This window comes from Diachasma alloeum, unplaced genomic scaffold (assembly GCF_001412515.2).
Source record: "Diachasma alloeum isolate Michigan unplaced genomic scaffold, Dall2.0 Dall_scaffold_00517, whole genome shotgun sequence".
Taxonomy (NCBI): domain Eukaryota; kingdom Metazoa; phylum Arthropoda; class Insecta; order Hymenoptera; family Braconidae; genus Diachasma; species Diachasma alloeum.
Genome location: NW_021680649.1, coordinates 42,342 through 59,579, shown reverse-complemented (window position 1 = coordinate 59,579; position 17,238 = coordinate 42,342). Strand labels below are relative to the sequence as shown.

At 42.3% G+C, this 17,238-nt stretch overlaps 1 protein-coding gene across 3 annotated transcripts in view; it reads right to left on the bottom strand.

Annotated features, from left to right (window-relative positions):
* The window catches only part of LOC107042760 (cytoplasmic phosphatidylinositol transfer protein 1), a 230,530-nt gene that overhangs the window by 191,167 nt on the left and 22,125 nt on the right, over nucleotides 1-17,238 (bottom strand). For all 3 annotated transcript variants that reach the window (XM_015263943.2, XM_015263945.1, XM_015263944.2), the window contains one exon: nucleotides 4,718-4,972. In XM_015263943.2, the coding sequence (XP_015119429.1) occupies nucleotides 4,718-4,972 (255 nt within the window). The remainder of the gene's footprint in view (nucleotides 1-4,717; nucleotides 4,973-17,238) is intronic.

Here is a 17,238-nt window from a genome sequence, read left to right as displayed (position 1 = left end):
GATGCTAGCCCTTTTCAATAGTAAAATGTATGAGAAGACTGACATTGAGAAACAGGACGAGCATACTCTCCACTCACTGCAAGCTCTGCAATTGAATGAAGCCGATGAAATGTTCGATTTGCTTGCTCAATTCGAAGAGCAATGTCTCCAGTCGCCACTAATCGACTAGAATCGTTGTCATAATTCTTGTTACAAAATTCGAAATGATTTATCGATCAAATAGAAGTTTACGTTTGTGAAATATATTAGCCTCTATGTTAACAACAGAATAATGAATATTTGACTTATAATAGGATGATAACATCAATAAAACTTGAATTTTCGACTCTATTCTTGTTCAAATTGTCTCTCCCCAAATTGGCGATTTTTTGGCGGTCTCCAGTGTTGTCAGTGGCGGGTTCTGGCGATTTCTGCCTAGGGCGCTGGCGAGTAACGTTCCTCAGCGTCTGGCAACCCTGTCCTTTACTATAATTGATTGTTAGATTGACTGTTTCTATCCACAGATGTACATTTTCACGATACATCTTTCTATATTATAAAAATCCAAATCGACTTCTGGTGATGAAAATTTAGTATCCGAAATTAAGGGCCAAAATAAGGGTCACGAGGGTCAGATTAAGAGCCACAAGGGCCAGAATAAAGATCATTGGGGTCATATGAAGATAAAATGTGGATCATATGGGGGTTGGCAAGGGGAGCGAGCAGGAAGCGTAGCCCCCTAGTTCTTTAACCGATTGCCACGGACGAGGCGTCCCCACTCTTATGCCATGCGTGAGACGGCGGTAATGGGGATGGCAGTAGTAGAGCCATATAGGCTATCCAGTAGAAGTTTATCCTTCCGAGGGTACCCCCACTCTATGTAATTCCCACTCACACACTGATCTCTATACTAACTGAATAGACTATCCTTACGGGCCGAGTACGCTGGAAATTGAGGGCCTTGAATAGTTCGCCAATGCCTCCCTTGTATGGCCTTGGAACTACAGGATGCCTCAATGCGCTTGCGCGACTAGAATGCTAGATAGGGGGGATGGTTATCTGACTGTGTCATTTTTCCGATCCCATAACCCCCAAATATCTGTCATTTCGGTGACTGTCAATCAACTGTCCGTGGGAATGTCTTTAGGAAGTTCCATTGTCAGTGACGTTACGAAATAATTCATTCCTTCGATTCTGTAAACTTTTACAAAAATGATTCGGTGTGAATACTGCAAAAGAAGATCCACCAAATCGAAAGAATTGTCTTTCCATAAGTTCCTGATTTTGTATCAGTGAAATGTGTAATACAACTATAAGTAGATATTGCAGGAGGTAATGTATATGAAACATAGGCTCCAATCATAATAAAAAGAAAGAGTAAATATGAATTGCATTCGACAATGCAGGGCAATAATTTGGAGATATGAGAAGTTCACTAATGGCGATAAAATAATAAAACTGCCAATGATATAGCCTGCACAGTCTGTTGAATATTTTTGTTGTATTGTATTAGTCCTTGAAATTATGAAAAATAATTTTAATAAATACCATGTGTTATTTTCTATTGCAGAAAAAGATTTATTCCAATTAGATTTTTTTATTTTATTTTATTATATTTTGTAAAGATATTTTCCCGGGTTGTTCACCCAGGAAAAATCCAAACTACTTTTTAGCCATCTCTATCGCTCAATAATCGGGCGCCAGCCGAACCTTCACGGAAGGCTCGACGACAACCGGCCTCTGAGGCAAACTCGTCCACTCAGAAGACTTCTGTGGCTGGGCAAAGGGTTGTCCAGCTAGCATCAGTGTGATACGGTAGAGTGGGCGCGGTCCACCAGGAGTATCCTATGCCAAACGTCATCAGCCACTATTCCAGGCTGGAAATTAAGCCTCACGGCCTAATCATCCATGCAAATTGAATTTACACTCGTCCTGGAGGGTTTTTCACTCTCTCAGTAGGCTTTCTCCTCCCGAGTATTTCGACTCGGGAGTATTTCAGAGTTAAATGCGAATCAGCCGGGACTCCTCAGAGCCTGGGACGCCGAGAGGCTGATCCGACCAAACTGGAACACTGTTACCCACTTCACGACCACCCACACTCTCGGCCACAAGTTACCGCTTCGGTCATCGCGCATGACTGCCTCCGGGTAGTACTAGAAATGGCGACGTATGGTCGGGCCGACAGGAGGATTGCTGTACTCCAAGCCCACGGGCCCGTACGCCTCAAATCGTTCCGCCGAGGCCAGATAATGCCGGAAACCACAAGGTCGTCACCAAGAGTTCCGAAATAACTCTTTTTCCCGTTTGTGGAGAATGCTCCTGCATTCCCCACAAACGGTACCGTTCGCTACCGTCAGTTATGCACCTGGCTGCGCTGAGCTATTCGCCCACCATTCCCTTGGCCATCTTCCAAGCCAACACCACAGTATGCGCCGGAGAAATCCTTTCGACTTTCCCGCTTGAACGTCCGCGTTCGACTAACTCAGAATCTTACTAGGGCCTTCTCCCCCTAGTCTGGATATCTCAGCGACGATAGGTCATTCCGTTACCCTATCCCCACCAATCAACCCGACGGGATCCCGGGGGCACCAGTCCTCTCACCTGGCCGGTGGTTCCTAGTCTACTCTGACATAGCCTATGGAATCGCCCAGTTGGACAGCTTGTACGTCGGCCCCTTTTCCCCTAGCACATGCTGGGCGAATTCCAAAATAGCGATAGTCTAGTCACGTCCTCTAGACCTCCAGGGGTCGCGGTTTCACCCATAACCGCTATGCCTTAGGTCTTTCATCGGTTTGCGGTTCATCTCATCTAGTCCCAGCTTTCTTCAGCCGCCTCTAGATGTCACTACTTATCTCTCTTCAATAATTTTAAGAGTTCACATATCTTTTTACGGGGATTTCAACCCGCAACGAGAAAATCGCGTTACAATTTCAATTAGATCTGCATCGAATTGTCCTTATCATTCCGCCCATGCTATTGCACTTAAACCTGATCAAAATCGAGCTTCTACTATCTTTTTGTTTCATCCTCTCCTGTAACGGTAATATCACCTCATTGCACTACACAATATCTATTTTGAAAAGAGAATTCATATTTATGTAAGAATTTGTCGGAAGATGAATGGTTTTTCCACTTTCTGTGTTTATTGCCCCCGACAATCGTCCCAGTTAACATTTGAATTGGCGACAATGAAAATTCTCCCTTCAAATCTCGATATTGTCTAATACAACATCAGAAAAATGTCCATTCAATTTTCCAACTTTACCAGGTCACATTACGCACTCCCCACTATGCGACTACGGTCGCGCGAACGCGCTGACGGCGCGCTTAGTTCCTAGGCCATACAACGGAGACGCTGGGTGACCGTCCAAATTGGGCCACCAGTGTCTTACAGGATAGTCTATCCAGTTAGTATAGAGATCTGTGCACTCACATGCTTGGACCCCACTCCAAAAATCCACGGATATTCTTCTGGAAAATAACCTATACACTCGGCGCCTCTCGAATATTAATAGAAGCATAAGAAATGTAATTGAATTTTTCGGATGTGTTTGAAAGGTAGGGAGTTTCACCCGGCTCGACTGACGATTTTTCTGTTTTTTAGTGGGAATTTTATCCATTTTGACATATATAACCTATAAATAATTCGTGAATGCCGTGAATATTTTCATGACATTGCTTAGTTGAAAACTGTTATATAGTAATTTACTACTTACTTGCAATAATCGAAATTGAAATAATCCTCTCATACATGAAAAAGAAAAAAAATGTTGTCGTGCGCTTACGGTCTCTAGCTTCGACCCTAGCGTGATGAAAAGTGGGGGACCGGTTTACATACTAACATCTTTACGCCCCACTCACACCGCTCGACGCGTCGCGCTGATTCGCTCTACCCCCACTTGCTTCATACCGAGACGATTCGCGACTCTTTCCTGGCAATGGGTTACTAGAATTAGCCAGCAATAAATAGAATTTCCAATAGAATTCCCTCCTGAATTTGTTAGGTTTTTCTATGAAATTTTTTCGTGCGTGTGGTATTGAAATACTATAAAATATCAAATAAAATTCTTTGGAATCTCTGAAATCCTTGATTCTCTGAAAATCTCATGAAATCGTATTGAATACGAAATCCTGTGAGATGCCGTGAATTTCCAGAAGCGGCATGGAGAAATTTTCAAATTCCTTAAGAGATATATTCAAATGTTTGTCATAGAAATTGAACGAGCGTGCGTGAAATTTAGAAATTTCACTTCAATTCGTTGAGAGTATATGCAATTTCTCAAGTGCATGTTTAAAATAATCTAAAACCCTTTAAAATTCTTTGAAACACTCTGAAATCCTTTCAAAGCTTTAAAATTCTCAGAAACCTTTGAAGATTCCTAAAGAGGTCATGAAATCTCAGAATCCTTGAGATATTGAAATCTTGAAATTCAGTGTACAAGTTTTTTCGAACGAAAGTGATTGCTCCCCAGGTGATGGACAATTATCTGTGTGATTAATTGACATGAAAAAAAAGTTGAAACAGGAGCTGTTCAAATTGAGAGAATGAACACTTTTAATACAAAACGTTTCATCACACTGTTTTGATTATCTCTCAAATTCTTGAAAATCGAGCGAGATGTTGATACAAAAATGTTTATCTCTTCGAACTACATAATTTTTTGAATTCTTCAGAATCCGCAACCATTATGAAATAAGTCATTGAAAAATCATTAATTCTATTAATTTCATCCATTACCTTATGTATAAATTCCTCTACACGTGTCTGCAGGCCCCAGACCTCAAAGGAGACATCCACAAGTTTATAAGAACACATAATTGGATTTGTCGTGTCATGCCAGCCTTCAACAAGTGGTCCTCGAGATGTTTTCTTCGACTGAAAGAATTTGGGATCTTCTTCCTCTTTGTAGTGCTTCGCAGAGAGCTCGTTGTATGCTATGTCGATGAAATCGACATCTCGTTGCAACAATTCTACTGGGGTTATTCCTAAACACTGAAATGATCAATTTATTACTGACAAACATGTTTGGTGATCTTTAGAATTTTGTATAAACAAAGACAGAAATCAACATTGATGAGTAAACGTCATCAATGGCCCTTCGTAGACTACAGGTGGCTTCTAAAAATGAAACTGTTTTCCATTGTTTTCTACTATTAATTCACTAAACGTAATTTTCATCGAGGAAATAGGTTTCTTCTCCAATTGATAAATACAGTGAGATAATTGATACTAAAAATAATGAATTAATTACACTAAAGTGAGGATAAGATTCTTCTCTATTTCTCTTACTGTATGAATATCCTTTAAACCTAAGACATTCCCATTTCTTCAAGGTGTCAAAATGTTTCTTTTGAAAATGGAGAATCAAATAGCGACCTCCACAGCTAAAATAATGTTGTGTATCCCCCTTCGAATCAGAATGCAATTGTCTATCATCTGAAGGATGTCACTAAACTCCCTTGGTAACGCCTGTTTTTTGGGATAACTTGGAGATTGGATGACTTTCCTCGGAGCTCTGGTACAAGACACATCGTGTTCCTTTCTGTGTACACAATAAACCGCCCCATCTATTTAATGAATCCCTGTGTCCTTCATTATACATCGTTGGGCATAACATTGGTGTCAGAAGTGATTCGAGTGAAAACAACGTTCGGAGAAGATTTGAGAAATATCGTGAGACGTTGAATTTTGGAACTGTCAAACCCACCATCAATCCGGGCAGAGGAGTGACGGATTCTCCATTCGGATTCCCTATCACTCGGCTTTCTGGATTATTTGAATTTAATTGAGAGGATGGAAAGGGAAAATTTTGATTGACTGGTGAGTGACTTTCTTTTTTTTTTATTCAATTATGACGGGGAGAGGGAGAAGAAGAACAGGTTATTTGGAGGAACATCCCGGCCCCTTTGCTTCGTGTTTTCGTCCCCATTTACCGTTGGATGAAGAACTCCAGCAACCGAACTCCGTCTTGCTTCAACTAGAACAGATGGAAAATCGTCTTCGACACGAATTTCGAGGGCAATTGAATGACGTCGTCACTGACTTACGTGAGACCATACGTCAAGACAGGGAAGAAGAGCGTCGAGCTGCCCGGAATGATCTCTTCAATTTATCAAGGAATCTTCCAGACAACCCAGCAATTCCTAATATCCCTGAAAATCTTCCGAATCGTCAACAAGAACTTCCAGAGATCCGATCAGCCCCAAACATTTCTGGTGCTTCTCTAAACCCTGAACAACAGACCCCAGGAAATTATGCAACCCCTAACGTCCGAGATGTCCCTGTCAACCCTCAACAACTACCCCTAGGGAATCCGACAGCTTCAAACTTCCAAGAAGTCCTTCTGAATCTCGTACAACAGTCCATAGGGAACCTAACAACTCCCAACATCCAGAGTGTCCCTCTCAACTCTCAAGAACAAATTCCGAGGAATCTAACAGCTTCAAATCCTCAAGATATCCCTCTGAATCTCCAACAACTACCCCGCAGGCTTCATTCAGCTCCTCCACAAGTGCTTCTGACCTCTCAACAACAGCCTACAGGAACGTCAGCAGCCCGAAACCCTCCAGAAAATATTCTGAACCCTCTTCAACATCTTCTTGGGCACCCTCCAGTGTATTCAAACACATCTCAACCTGGACTAGTCCCTGGAAATACCTATCGATATTCTTCGAATCAACTGAATCGACCACAACCAGTTCCAGTGCACCCGAACACACCTCTTCGACATATACCAGAGACCTCGATACTTCCTGATCCACCACAATACCCACCATGGATCCAAGTCCCACCATATCCACCACCGAGGAATTTATCAGATAACTCTCAAAATTATTTTGCTTCTACTTCCACTGCTTTTACTAATTACAATGCAAATACAAATCCTAATGCTTATACTCATGCTGATGCTAATACTTCTCATTCACCCCATCTAGAAAAAAATTCTCACATTAAACCAGATACTTACGACGGTTCTGAACTCTGGTCTCATTATTATCTCCAATTTGAAATTGGTGCAGCACATAATCGTTGGTCAGAACAGACTAAAGCTGCCTAATTATTGACTCGTCTTCGCGGTAAAGTTCGGTTAATTTTGAGTAAACTATCTGATGAGCAGAAAATAAATTACAAAAGAATCACAAAGGTATTGAGTAACAAATTTGATGAGAAACACCTCTCCAAAATGTATTACAACGAATTACAATCCCGAAAACAGAGAAAAGGTGAAAGTTACGTCACTTTTTCAGAAGAAATTGATCGACTCAGCCGTTTGACTTATTCAAGTTCTTCTGAAGAGGAACGTGATCGTGCTGCATGTGGCGCATTTATCAGTGCAATCAATAATCCACAAATGGAATTTACTTTAAAATCTGAAAACATTGATAATTTCCAACGCGCAGTTGAACGAGCAACTGAACTTGACGCAATTTCCTATTCTGTCATTAACAAACATCAGTCTCAAACTTCATCAAATTCTCAACTCCAAAATAATTACCGCGATTTCTCATCAAATCGTGACACACAAAAGAGATTTTCCAATTCTGAGACGAGAATTCAGTGCTACAAATGTCAACGTTTTGGCCATTTCGCCAGACAATGCACAAATTTCGACAATAATCTCAATCAGAACGCCCCGAGCACTTCTCACAATAATTCCTCACAGCAATTCGCCCAAAATCGTAACAATCATCATCCGTATCGTCATTTCAACAATGGCAGCAGGAATTTCAAATCGAAATTCTCGAATGACAAACATTCAAACCAAAACAGGTCTGCTAACACCCACACACATTCGGAAAACTATTAGGTGTGTGAATATGACTCCGCCCTTTCCCAATAGATGTCGTTTTTAGCATTGCTCACGTGCACTAATAAATGGCAACACTTGTATTCGATAGTACTTCATGTCAGCTGTCAAACGCACTACGTGACATTTGGTTGAGATGTAAGCAACAAGTGTTTTTACCTCCGTGACAATGTCGGTTTTCGTTCCAAGTAAACATCATTTGCGGGAAGTGTTATTACACTATTATATTGCAAAGAAAAGTGTAGCGGAAACTCATCGTTTGCTTGTGGAGATTTACGGTGAGCATGCTCCATCTAATACAACTTGCAAGGAATGGTTTCGACGATTTCAAAATAATGATTTTGGCACTGAGGACAGAGAACATGGAAAACCACAAAAAAAATTTGAAGATGCTGAATTGGAGGCATTATTGGCACAGGATTCTTGCCAAACTCAATCAGAATTGGCTGCAGCGTTAAATGTTGAACGATCAACTGTTGCAAAGCGCTGAAAAGTAATGGAAATGGTTCAAAACGTTGGTAACTGAGTTCCATATGAATTGAAAGAGACATGGAACGTCGAAAAACAATTTGTGAAATGCTACTTCAAAGACAGCAAAGAAAAGGATTTTTGCATCGAACAGTCACAGGAGATGAAAAATGGATATATTATGAGAATCCTAAACGCCAAAAAGCCTATGCGAAGAAATATTCACAGTGCCAAGGTTATGCTCTGCATTTGGTAGGATCAGAGAGGTGTTGTATATTATGAGTTGCTCGAACCCTCCAAACTATTAATGAAGAATCACAATCAAAGACATTTTACGACCGGTATATTCAACATCTATATTATCCCCTGGGCTATTCTACTCGGTCAACCTTAGATGTTTTTAAGGCATAAATTACATGGAAAGTGGGATGCTATATGCTATCCATCGACTTTCCGGACCTCTATACGAGGGAAATAATTGAATAATTATCAATGCACAAATTAAAAAATTCGGAGGCACACGGGCTCGAACACAAGTGGGGTATGATCCCACATCTTCTGTTTGCCGGACAGGTGCTCTGCCAATTGAGCTATTGTGGCCTCCTCCGCATCTCCGAATTTCAGAACTTGTGCATATCGTCTCACTATCCCCACTCCCCCCCACCCTTCCCGTTTAAAGCCATACTGAAATATTACAATCAAAGACATTTTACGACCGGTATATTCAACATCTATATTATCCCCTGGGCTATTCTACTCGGTCAACCTTAGATGTTTTTAAGGCATAAATTACATGGAAAGTGGGATGCTATATGCTATCCATCGACTTTCCCGACCTCTATACGAGGATAATAATTGAATAATTATCAATGCACAAATTAAAAAATTCGGAGGCACACGGGCTCGAACACAAGTGGGGTATGATCCCACATCTTCTGTTTGCCGGACAGGTGCTCTGCCAATTGAGCTATTGTGGCCTCCTCCGCATCTCCGAATTTCAGAACTTGTGCATATCGTCTCACTATCCCCACTCCCCCCCCCCTTCCCGTTTAAAGCCGTACTGAATTATCACAATCAAAGACATTTTTCGACCGGTATACTGAACATCTATATTATACCTTGGGCTATTTTACTCGGTCAACCTTAGATGTTTTTAAAGCATAAATTACTTGGAAAGCGGGATGCTATATGCTATCCATCGACTTTCCGGATCTCTATATGAGGGAAATAATTGAATAATTATCAATGCACAAATTAAAAAATTCGGAGGCACACGGGCTCGAACACAAGTGGGGTATGATCCCACATCTTCTGTTTGCCGGACAGGTGCTCTGCCAATTGAGCTATTGTGGCCTCCTCCGCATCTCCGAATTTCAGAACTTGTGCATATCGTCTCACTATCCCCACTCCCCCCACCCTTCCCGTTTAAAGCCGTACTGAATTATCACAATCAAAGACATTTTTCGACCGGTATATTGAACATCTATATTATCCCTTGGGCTATTCTACTCGGTCAACCTTAGATGTTTTTAAGGCATAAATTACATGGAAAGTGGGATGCTATATGCTATCCATCGACTTTCCGGACCTCTATACGAGGGAAATAATTGAATAATTATCAATGCACAAATTAAAAAAATTCGGAGGCACACGGGCTCGAACACAAGTGGGGTATGATCCCACATCTTCTGTTTGCCGGACAGGTGCTCTGCCAATTGAGCTATTGTGGCCTCCTCCGCATCTCCGAATTTCAGAACTTCAAAAAAACAAAAAAAAACTCAAGTTCTTTTCAGAACTTTCAGAAAAAAACAAAAAAAAACAAAAATTCTAAGAGAATAAGAATTTAGAGAGAAAAAATTTCCGCTTCAACCAGCCGGGAATCAAACCCGGGTCTCCCAGATACGCGCCGGGCACTCTTACCGACTAAGCTACCGGGAACCACAGAAATTCACTCTCAAATTCACCTCATACACCGCCTAACCTCCTTTGCCTTTAGCCAAAAAAAAAAATTCAAATAGAATTAAAATTTAAAGAGAAAAAATTCCGATTCGCCCAGCCGGGATTCGAACCCGGGTCTCCCAGATACGCGCCGGGCACTCTTACCGACTAAGCTACCGGGAACCACGGAAATTCTCACTCCAAATTCAACTCAGCACGCCGCCTAACCACCTTTAGGCATTAAATAAATTCAAATAGAATTAAAATTTAGAGAGACTTAAGTCTCGATCCCGAGACATTACAGTGACATTACATTAATTAAGACTAAACTTTTGAACAATAATCTAACAGGACTGAAAGACTCTTTCAGAAATATCACCATCATTACTGTTTCTGGTGAACGATTTCCCCATCAAGCTTTCAAAGAAGTCAAAATTTCCATAGGAAATTCCTCGATTGTTCTCAACACGGTCTTCGCGAATATTAGAGAAGATTGTATTCTCGGATTAGATTTTTTCTATAAAACTGGTCTTTTGCAGGACTTCCAATCGATTGTCAATAGGAAATTCAATATTAATAATCCTAAAAAGGTGATTTTTGTTAGACAAACCATTTCCCAGGGAATCTCAGAGTTTTCTTTCGATATCCCTCAATTTTTACTCTCACTCTTTGAAAAATCATGTGAGTTATTGATTGAGAGAGGACGAAAACAATTGAAGAACCTCTTTTTAACTTATCAAGAGCATTTTTCTTCCAATTCAAATGATTTAGGTAGATATCCAGGAACTAAACAGGTGATCAACACCGGGAATTGCAATCCAATTAAACAAAATCCTCGCAGAATCCCATTTCATTACCGCGATAAAGTTTTTGATCTCCTTGAGGAAATGAAAAAAACAACAGGTTATTGAACCAAGTTCCAGTCCTTGGGCTTCTCCTGCGTTCATAGTTCCAAAAAAAAACTGATGCTGACATCCGTTTCTGTGTTGATTATCGTCAACTCAAAGACGTCACTAAGAAAGATTGCATGCATTTGCCACGCGACGAAGAAATTTTTTATGCTGCATCTGAATCTCTTTGGTTTTCAACAATCGATTTGAAAAGCGGTTATTGGCAAGTCGAACTGGATCCCAAAGATAAAGAGAAAACAGCTTTTGCCAACGGCGATGAATTATGGCAATTCAAAATTCTCCCCTTCGGTCTTTGTAATGCTCCTGCAACTTTCGTAAGAATAATGAACTAAGTTTTACGAGGTTTGACTGGGAAAATTTGTCGTGTATTTCTAGGTAACATTATTGTCTTCGGTCGCAATTTTTATGAGCATTTACCTAATCTCGAATCAGTATTGTCTCGCTTAACTGAAGCTAGCCTAAAAGTAAATACCAAGAAGTGTGTTTTCTTCAAACATGAGGTTCTTTACTTAGGTCATATAATTTCTAAGAATGGAATTAAATGCTCATCAGACAAAATTTCATCGATTACAGAATAGCCAATTTCTAAAACTAAACGTCAGCTCAGGAATTTCCTAGGTTTATGTTCCTACTATAGGAAATACGTGAAAGGTTTTGCAACTATCGCAAAAATTTACACACTCTAACTGAAAATAAAGTTCCCTTCAAGTGGACTCCTGAATCTCAAACTAGCTTTGATCAATTGAAATTAATCCTGACCTCTCCACCTGTTCGATCTCTTCCAATTCCCGATGGTGATTTCATTCTAGATACTGATGAATCGTTATTCGCCATCGGAGCCACTCTATCCCAAATTCAGAACAGTGAAGAAAAGGTACTTGCTCATTTCAGCAAATGTCTGAAAAAATCTGAGAGAAACTATTGCGTCACTCATAGGGAACTTCTAGCAGTAATTTCAGCAGTTGAACACTTCAGTTATTACCTTCTTGGTAGGAAATTTTTAATTAGGACAGATCATGTAGCTTTGAAATGGCTTCTTTCGTTTAAAAATCCACAGGACCAAGTAGCTCGTTGGATTGAGATATTATTTACATATGATTTCGAAATAACGCACAGACCAGGTCATCTTCATGGCAATGCCGACGGTTTGTCGAGACGCCCTTGCTCGGGTAAAAAATGCGAAAGACTCAATTTACGATTGATTGATTGATTGATGGTTTATTACTGTACAGTATGTTGTACAAATAAGACAATATGATGCAAAGTCATACAGCGATAGGCAGCAAATTTTAGCAAGTGAAAAAGATGTATATGAGTAGGCAAGTAGCAGCAAGCCATGTATAAGCATAGGAATATCAGAGCACGTAAAATAAATCAGATGTTATATATAACAATAGCACCAGAACTATGGACTCTTAATACTAGGAGTGACAGAAGCGACTGAAGATAATGAAGATGGCGAGGATGGTGAAGATGAAGGAGGATACTAAGATAAGAAACAATGAAATTTACAAGATAATACAAAGGAATAACCGCTAGGATAGACGAAAAGTTACGATATGGTGAGAAAATTAAGGAGTATCCCTCAAGTAGGCACGCAGTGCCAGCTTGAAAGCGGGAAGGGACGGTTGATCTCGGACCAAGCTAGGAAGGGAATTCCAAAAATATGCCGCCGAAGTCTGAAATGAGCGGCGCATGGCCTCAGTCCTAAACGACTTGATCAGCAGCGGATTCACCTCACCCCGAGCCCCGTAAACAGGCTCACCGAGCCTGAGTGCTCTGAACGTCTGACAACCCAAAAAGTACTTTCTGCGTGTCCCACTCAGCATCCAGCCCAAGCGCAGTCGGTAAGGAGTGATGTGCTCGTCCCACCTCACCCCAAAGATGTATCTAATTCCCATATTGATGAGACGCTGAAGCCTCAGAGACAGCTCCTCAGACAGAAAAGCATACACCAGACAGCAGTAATCTACCACCGGGAACACCAGAGTCTCGATCAGGTGTTTACGCAACCCTTGAGTGGTACTGGTACGGAAAAATCGCAGCCGATACATCACCGAATGCACCCTTCTAGTGATACCGGCCACGTGTTCCTTCCAAGTGAGCTTGCTGTCCGGGAGCACTCCAAGGCTACGCCCAGAAGAATCAAAAGAAACACTGGCACCGTCAATGTTGATGGACAAATTGGGCAAAGAGTATAGTTCATTGATGAAGAATTGAGAGCCAAAAATGATAGCCTTGGTTTTGGCANCCTTGAGTGGTACTGGTACGGAAAAATCGCAGCCGATACATCACCGAATGCACCCTTCTAGTGATACCGGCCACGTGGTCCTTCCAAGTGAGCTTGCTGTCCAGGAGCACTCCAAGGCTACGCCCAGAAGAATCAAAAGAAACACTGGCACCGTCAATGTTGATGGACAAATTGGGCAAAGAGTATAGTTCATTGATGAAGAATTGAGAGCCAAAAATGATAGCCTTGGTTTTGGCAACATTAAGTCGCAAGCGATTACAAGCGGCCCAATCCATGATACATTTGGCGGCAGAACTCATAACGCAAGTGGCCACTTCAATATCAGCTCGTGAGAAGCTCAGATAAATCTGAAGGTCATCAGCGTAGATCAGATGCTGAATGCCCTGTCCCCAGCCTCACGCTACGTCATTTATGAACAGGAGGAACAGCAGAGGGCCAAGAACTGACCCCTGCGGCACCCCCCCTATTCAAGGCACGAGACGAGGACATGCCACTCGCGCCTCCCACGGTCGACTGAGTACGGCCACTAAGGTAGGACGCTATCCACCTGACAGCCGCCACTGAGAACCCGTAACCGACCGGCTTGCGTAGGAGCAGGACATGTGACACAGAATCGAATGCCTTGCTGAAGTCAAAGAGGAGAAGCATCATCAATTCCCGTCTGTTTATACCAGTACGTATGTCATCCGTCAGTTTAAGCAGAGCCGTCTGTGTACTATTGAAGGGGCGAAAGCCAGTCTGGCGTGGATCCAGTATAGAGCGCTCGGCAAGATATTCAAGGATCTGTAAGGAGGCAAGTCTCTCCAAGACCTTGGACAGAAAGCAGAGTAGGGCAATCGGCCTATAATCGCCAGCCTCCGAAGGGTTTTTTATCTTGAGGAGCGTCACTACAAGGAATTTTTCCACTGTGAAAGAAAGCAAGCTGAAGAAAAAGACGCGTTATAGATTGTGACGAAATAGTCCGTGAGAACGGGCAGAGCCGCTGAGACTACTGACTTGGGAATTCCATCAGTCCCCTTTGCTCCAGAGGAGAAGTGCAGAATAGCACTCCGTACATCCTCAACAGTGACTGGACCGAATGAAAACCCCTTATCAGCAGCACATGCTTCACCCAGAAAAGAGTCAAGAAAGACGTCTACAGATAGTTCATTGGGGTCAAAAGACACTCCAGCAAAGTATGCATTCAACACCTCAGGATCAAAGTCTTGGGTCACATTATCCACAGGAACGACTCCAAGACATCGTAACTCCTTCCAGATGAGGCTTGGGTCAGATAGCACCTTCAGACGCTGGCCAAAGAATAGTTGACGCGCACTCTCGACCTCACCGTGAGCACGATCACGGGCAGATCTATACTCAAGAAAAGCTCTTCTAGAGCGAACCCGCCTGTACACTCTGTACAGTCGATCGCGGACAGTCACTAGCCTATCTATGCGAGCAGTAAACCAAGGTTTCCGCTTTGAGTCCTTTTTCACGATCTTACCAGGAACAGCCGCACTAATGGCATCGTCCAGATGACAAATCAAACATGAGACAAGGTCAACCACAGGAGCTGCTGACTCACCAAAGATTGACCAGTCACTAGACATTAAGTGCACGGTGAATTCATCCACGTCAAGGGCACTGAAATCCCTATAGCAGATGTCACTAGTCAGAGTCTGACGAGGCACGACTGCCCGTAGTGTAGCCGTGGTAAGATCATGACCATCAATAAAAGGAACATCCGTTTTCCAGTAGGATAACAGAACATCCTGATTATCAATCAAATGCATAAATCTAGCAAAGTGTCACCATCAGAAGTATGATGAGTTGCTCCATAGGGGACCTGTTGGAGACCAAAATCAGAGCAGAGAGAGCGCACAATACGTGCATCATGCTTCGTTAGAGAGAGCTGGTCTGCATTGAAGTCACCCAAAATCACTTTGGTGCTATAGCTTTGCAAGTGTAGCTGCAGCGAAGATACAAAATCAGTACCCTCGAAGAAAGGAGCATCAGGCGGCCTATACACAACAGCAACAAAAATTGGAAAGACACCATGGCCAGCAATTTCACAAAACAAATACTCAGGAAGTCCAGGTTTTCTAATCCACAAATGAGTGGAGCTTGCAAGGATTTCAACTCTGAAGCAAGTATTGATGAAAAGCGCGACACCACCACCCCGCGTATTACGGTCACGTCTGAAGAGTCTATAGCCGTCGAGGGAAACAATGTCATCATCAATAAGGAGGCCGAGTTTAGTCTCCGTCATGGCAATAACATGAAATGGGGGACGAGTAATCAGAAAGTGTCTGACCCTCTCAATATGAGCCTTGAGAGAGTTCACATTGAGATGGCAGACTCGTAATCCATCTTGCTCCAGCAAGGATACGGACAGGCTTTGCACAGTACGGGAGAGATATAAAGGACTCGTAGGGCCAGAGATAGGAAGTAGTGGTGATGAGGGGGGAGATGAAGAGATAGATGCAGGAGAAGTTGAAGAAAGAGCGTCAGAGGAAAGAGAAAGAGAGTTAGAAGTTAAAGAGGATTTTATTAAGAGTCCAGCAAGAAGTTTTTTAGCTCATCCATTGACGTGATGCGAGTAGCCCTATCTTCCTTCTTCTTCTTGATGAAGATTTCACCATCACGGATGAAAGTAGTGAAGCCCTTCTTCTTCGCTGCATTCTTAAGTTCACGACGCAGATGATATAAATCAGGAGGGAGAAAATCATTGATATTGATGAGGGACGGTTGCAGAGGTAGGTGCGCTCCAGACGCACTCACCAAGTCATCAGGGAGATAAGAAGAGTGCAATTTTCCGTGTCGTGCTTTAGCAACAATCACCTCATGTGCTAAGCCCCCGGACGTCACAGTCACCACTAATGAGACTGGTTTCGAAGTAGCCGCAGAAGTACCAGCCGCAATGTTAGCTGAGGACTTGCCAAGAAGAGGCCGAGCATTCAAGATGTTGTTCAACTCGATAGATGGTAGGACAACCCGCAGAACAGCAAACGATAGCTGTTTGTTGTCTACGTTCGCTAGAACCGGGAGTCCAGAGATTAGAATATCCGCCACCAGTCTGGCTCTTTCCGCGTTAATCCCAGCAATAGAGCGAGCAGGCTCCTTCATAGAAGCCTCTACCGTATCAACTCTCGTAGACACACCCACCGGAACACCCTCAGAAGCAGCTCCAGCGCCAAGATCAACAATGGTATTACGGATCTCGTGTTGCTCAGACTCGACATTAGCAACCTGTTCCTTGAGAGCAGCCACCTCAGCTTCGGAGACATCAACTCTTTGGACAAGGGCAGGCAAACTATCCAGAGCTGACAATTTGGTGGTCACTTCAGACTGAAAATTTTCAATTCTCGCTTCCATGTTGCGCTCAAAGGCCAAAGAGCGGTTGTCCATTGTCTCTAGTCTGGTAAGGATTGCTGCTAACTTTTCATCTACGCTAGATGCAGACTGGGTGGTATCCGTTCGTGGAGTATCAATTTGTAGACTCACTGGTTTTGAGGAAACTGAGCCCACTGTTTGAGCAGGGAAAGGAAACTGAGTAGTGTTTTCAGGGGTCACTAAAGGGCTTTGAGGTCGAGAGCCATTCGAGCTAGTCGAGATACCACGCGTTCTTTTAGCCACCGGAGAGTTAATGTCCATCAAGCAAGAATGACAAATCGTCTCTGATTTAGCACCATTACACTACAAAAAGTCCTCACTGAATTTAAGATACATTTGTCCCATTTTTTAAGTAGGAAATGTCACAGTTTTTAAGTAGACAAATGTGACTGAATTTCAGACAGCACATGTATCTTATGATTAAGATGCTTTACGAATCTTAATTTTTCAAAATTATTATTTTTTTCTTTTTTTTTTCTTTTGTCATTATTGGTACTTTTTAGGGGGGTGG